At 41.8% G+C, this 4,902-nt stretch overlaps 1 protein-coding gene across 3 annotated transcripts in view; it reads left to right on the forward strand.

The window, feature by feature from the left end:
- Positions 1-4,902, forward strand: part of kif26a (kinesin family member 26A) — a 96,249-nt gene that overhangs the window by 52,002 nt on the left and 39,345 nt on the right. Inside the window, exon 1 of one of the 3 annotated variants that reach the window (XM_015376093.1) lies at positions 3,863-3,958. The exons of the other annotated variants lie outside the window; for them this stretch is intronic. Coding sequence (XP_015231579.1) covers positions 3,879-3,958 — 80 coding nt within the window. The 5' untranslated portion in view covers positions 3,863-3,878. Of the gene's footprint in view, positions 1-3,862; positions 3,959-4,902 lie in introns of those variants that run through there. 3 annotated transcript variants of the gene reach the window in all.

Genomic DNA, 4,902 nt, shown 5'->3' on the forward strand with positions numbered 1-4,902 from the left:
TTTAGCAGCCATGCACACTGATCTCTTATTTATTCACTGGATTGCTGATAGGCCATTAGTAGTAAACGGTGCTGTAAAGTCACCAGCTATTGGTACTCCCTATTGGAATTTAAACAACACGTGCACTACAGCACAGAACAACGACGATGTTCTGATTTTCAGGGGGGCTTAAGACTTTAAAAGTAAAGATAAAGTCATCATTTTGACACACACTTGCTGTTTCATAGCTTCAGTAGATTACTGTAAATTATGATAAAAAAAATAGGCACGACACAGTGCATACTCAGTATGAAGTCTAAAAATCATGTAAAATAACATTATACAAATCCATCACAACAAAATTAGTAAGTTAATGGAGCATGATAATATTTCAGTCAGATATTAAGAATATATTAAACACCCACACACACATCCAACACTGTGCCAACAGTGCAATATTGATGATTACATGTAATACAGATGTATTGATTACATTTAATTTTTATGATAATTACATTTACCTTATGAGCATTTTTAAGGTGCCACTCCTTGTAAGTGGGGAGTACCAAAATGGCGGCAGGTGACTTCCATTTTTTTTTAGGACTAACAGCAATCCAGTGAATAAATCCAGAGTTCGTTTTGGGACAATCTCCACTGTTAGGTGGTGAAAAGGATGCAGAAAGACATGCAGAATGTTATGTTTGTAAATATACACTCTCAATGAACTCCTCAAGTAACACCCTAATAGTGCAAATTTAGCAGCCATGCACTGCAGAGCAGCATAACTTCTCTGCCGTGCTTGGAAGGATGTGATGATAAAAAAAGAGAAGGCCTTTATGCAAAAAGTTTCTAACATGATTAGAAAAACATACTAGCATTAGCATAGAGCCAGGTTTTAACAGTCGTCTGAGAGCAACCAGAATAACGGTGTCCTGACACTACTAACAGCACAAATTCTTTCCCAGTACTGGATTCTGAATTACACTAAAAACGGAGAACTATCAAAAAGATAGCATTCAACATGAAGTAGCAAATATTCTCAGAGCATGTCAAGGTCAGGTGTTCTGTCTTTTAATGATAGTTTTACATCTCTGTTCAATAAAGATTATAAGTATCACATATTTATAAGTTTTTATTTATTTACAGCTCCTGCGTTGTATGACCATATAAATACATTTGCTAATGTGTAAGAAAACATTTGTTTATTCAATTGGCTTATAATACAGCTGGCACAATTGATTGTTAGAATGTAATGATTTGCTATTTCTTTTTAATTCAGTGTATTAAAAAAAAGAGCGTTAACCCGGCCCACAAATGAATCCCTGACATATCTCTATCTCCTTCGCGTTGCACAGTAAGTGAACACTGTAAGTCATTTGTAAACAAAAATGGATTGGATTGCCCTCTTTTATCTTCCCTTTTTCATGAATGCAGAAGATCGCTGAAACGAGGCTGACCTCTAGGTCTGCAATGACCATTTGTCAATTACACTAACTATAAAGTCCCAGGAAGACGGGACGAATCCGGGGTCAACCTCGGACTGAATGGAGTGTGCGTCTGCATCTCATTATGTGTGTTACAGCGGTTGGGAGAGGGTAAGGAATTTAGAGCCATGCGTTCAGCTGACTTGCACGTTAAGCACTGATTGCCTTGTGACGGAGCATATGATTAGTGTATTGACACAGTGTTGTGTAATGAAAACAGGGGGAGTTCTCAGCAGGCGCTAGATAGAAGAACTAACTGCTGCTTTGCAGGTTCCGCTGCCTGTCGCTCTGTCCCATCAGCACCTGCTGATCATGATGCTGTGTTTATTATGTGTTGCACTCATGGGACTTTTGGGTGGACACTGCTTGGGGGGGGGGTCCACTGCTCAGTTTGCAGCCCAGATATATCAGTAGACTCTGTTCTTCATAGCATTATTAGACAGTGCTCATGATTTATTAATAGGCCTTTCTTTATAGGTGTTTGGAGGATGTGGTGAGTCTATTTGTTACATTGTTTCCTTGCACTGATCCCACCCTAGAGATGGTTGATTTACTCACTTGGATAATATAAAGAGGTAAAGAACAAAAGAGTTTATAGGCCCACTGACATTAAGGTGGCACACTAAAGACAGGTGAGGTGCTGCAGAAGAAGGGCAGACAACTGTTTGCTGGAATGCGGCCCTGGGGGGACCGTCAGGAGGAAGTGGTTTTATGGTCACCCATCACTGCTTTGCAGCTGCTGCCCAGGTGAATAATGCAGTAATGACTGTGATTGAGCAGGAATCCTCTTATAATTGTGGCAGCAGGTCTATTTAGACTTGCAAACGCAAAACATCGCCTTTGTGTCAGCAACACTCTGCCCTTGATCCCTCAGGCTGCTTGGAGTAACCATGGAAACATGTGATTAGCTTGTGGGAGTAAAATGTGACTAATTTTTCTTTCAAAAGTGGAGTGGGAATTAGGAAGTTGCAAAAGCCCACTTATCTTCAGTGGACTGTAATTTTATCAGGGGGAGGGACATGCATCTCTAGTGCGATGTCAGTGCAGGACACACATATGCTGGATCACTTACTTAAGTCTGTTGTCCATTCATCTGAGCACAGCGATTGTTAACAAAGGCCACAGAGTTTATACTAGTTGATTGTCAAGGAGTCAGTGATGCAAACATGTGTATTCATCCATCAGTCCGTCCAACTATGTGTCCGTCTGTCCATCTGTCCCTCCGTCCGTTCATCCACCCATCCATAATGTCCACATAGACATTAGCTGTGTTCCTAATTTAGATTGAACTTTGAAAACGTTGTAAGAAAATGCTAATTAGACGTGTTTCCATCCATTTGAGCAAATTAACGAGGCAATGCAAAACCTAACATTACCATATGTTGATGTTACACTTTGCTGCAGCCGGAACCAAAGATCAGCCATTGATTGAGGTTTTGATAAATGTGCTGTTATCAGGCAAGTTTTGCTTACTTTATCATGTAAGCTAGAATAAGCGATGGTTCATGCATTCAAAGACATCGAGATACGGAGCTGAAATACTTGCATTCAAGATGCCAGTGGCGACCAAAATGGCTGGTCAGTCCAGTGACGTAAATATTTGCTTCTTCAGAACATATTAGAACGATGTGATTCCATTTCCTTTTAGCGCTTTTTTGGAAAAATGAGCATAAAAGCCTTTTGGGGAGAAACTTAGTAAGCTTATTTTAAGTAGCTGTTTCCACCTAGCTCTTCAAAATACACACACACACACACACAAAAAAAAGTTTGATGGAAACAGTTCTTCTTTAACCTTGGCCGGAATACAGAGGAAGGGTCCCCATCAACTGAATCAAGACCTTTGACTTTTTTCTTTTAACTCTTTTTATACCACAACAGACCAAACAGTCTGGTTCCTTCCTTCCGTTCTTTTTAAGAAAGAAACTTAAACTCCTACCAGATGAGGCAGAGACTGACCTTTGCAGGTGATGCATGTTGGGTGAGCTGTGGTTCCTATAAGAACAGAGAGCCCCTCCACCCAGACACACAAACACACACACCCTCACTTAGGCAGAGTACCTTCCAGGAAGAGACGTTGAGGTCAAGTGCTGTGTCAGCTGGGGGACAGGCAAACGTGTGGAGCTTGAGGAAATTTAATGGTTTTATTCTATAACAGCGGGGGGGTCCATGTAGCTACTCTAGGGACAGACAAAGCAGAGCAGTCCTGTTTGGATTGCTGTGCTGTGATTGTGTGATTGACAGCAGGGATCTCAGGCAGTGACAAACAGACAGAATAGATTACAGGGAGCAGAGGGGTCTACTGAGCATAGTCAGTCTGGCCCACATAGCCGGGGGATGTAGACTCAGAGCAGGCCACTAGCTGCCTGGGATGAATGTGCTTATAAATACTGTCATTCAGAAGTCAGGTTTAGACTGATGTTCCTCTCCGAAACCGTCAGGAGAGGGAGGTCTGTGTCAGTGGAGAAGAATATTGGATTCACTGCTATGGGAGTCAAGTAAGTTATGTTGTACACAGCGAAAACTGAGCTCACCTGGATGTGTGAGTCTTCTTGTGTGTGTTTGTGGGCTTGAATCTGCCCTGTGAGTTCTTTTTTTTCCTCTCTCCCGATCTATCTTTCTTTGTGTGTCACTCCCTCCTTTTTTCACCCTGTGGTATGTGCAGTTTTGTGCTGCTGGAGTTGGACTGTGCTCCCTCGAGGTGAGGGGCTAATAGTTTTGTTGTCAAGCTGCAGCGAGATGGATTTCTCCACCGAGAGAGAGTGTAAGCAGACTGTATGGTACGTAGCTGCAGAAGATACTGCAGAAATCTGGGCTTTATTTTTGAGGAAACGGCCACTGCATGGCAGAAAATGTTAATACTGCGTGTATCTCTGGAGATTGACAAATGAGTATAGACTCATATCAATCTGTTGAATCTCAGCAACACATGCCCAGGGCGGGTAGTGGCTCATCACAAATATTGAGTGGGTGGGAGCAGGGACGGTTGAGCTTCCCTGTATTTGTCTTTGTTTGCTGGTGGATAAAATACCAGCTGCTTTTTTTTCCCTGTCATAATCAGGCTGATGGGGCTAATGGCTCCTTCTTTGCTGCAGCTAACATTTGTGGCACCAGCTGAGGCTATGAAAATGCTGCAGCAGGCAGGATAACCCAGGTGTGAATTCGTTCAAGATCTGTCTGGTTTTATCAAGGCTGAGGTGTTGATAAAGGCTCAGCCCGTCCTTGTGGCCTAAGGGATCTGCATGATGCAGATTTATCCCACCGCCTTCACAGACACACTCATTCATATACATGCAGCAAAAGGGTGCATCCCTAATTCAGAATCATACTTCTCTGTTGGGCTAATGATGTTATTTTTTTTATTAAGAAATGCAGATTGTGAAACGAGTGTGAAAAATATTTGTATGTCTTTTTTTTAAAGTCTAAAACTTATTTGTCCAAC

The sequence above is a fragment of the Cyprinodon variegatus genome, unplaced genomic scaffold, assembly GCF_000732505.1.
Source record: "Cyprinodon variegatus isolate N-32 unplaced genomic scaffold, C_variegatus-1.0 Scaffold129, whole genome shotgun sequence".
Lineage (NCBI taxonomy): Eukaryota > Metazoa > Chordata > Actinopteri > Cyprinodontiformes > Cyprinodontidae > Cyprinodon > Cyprinodon variegatus.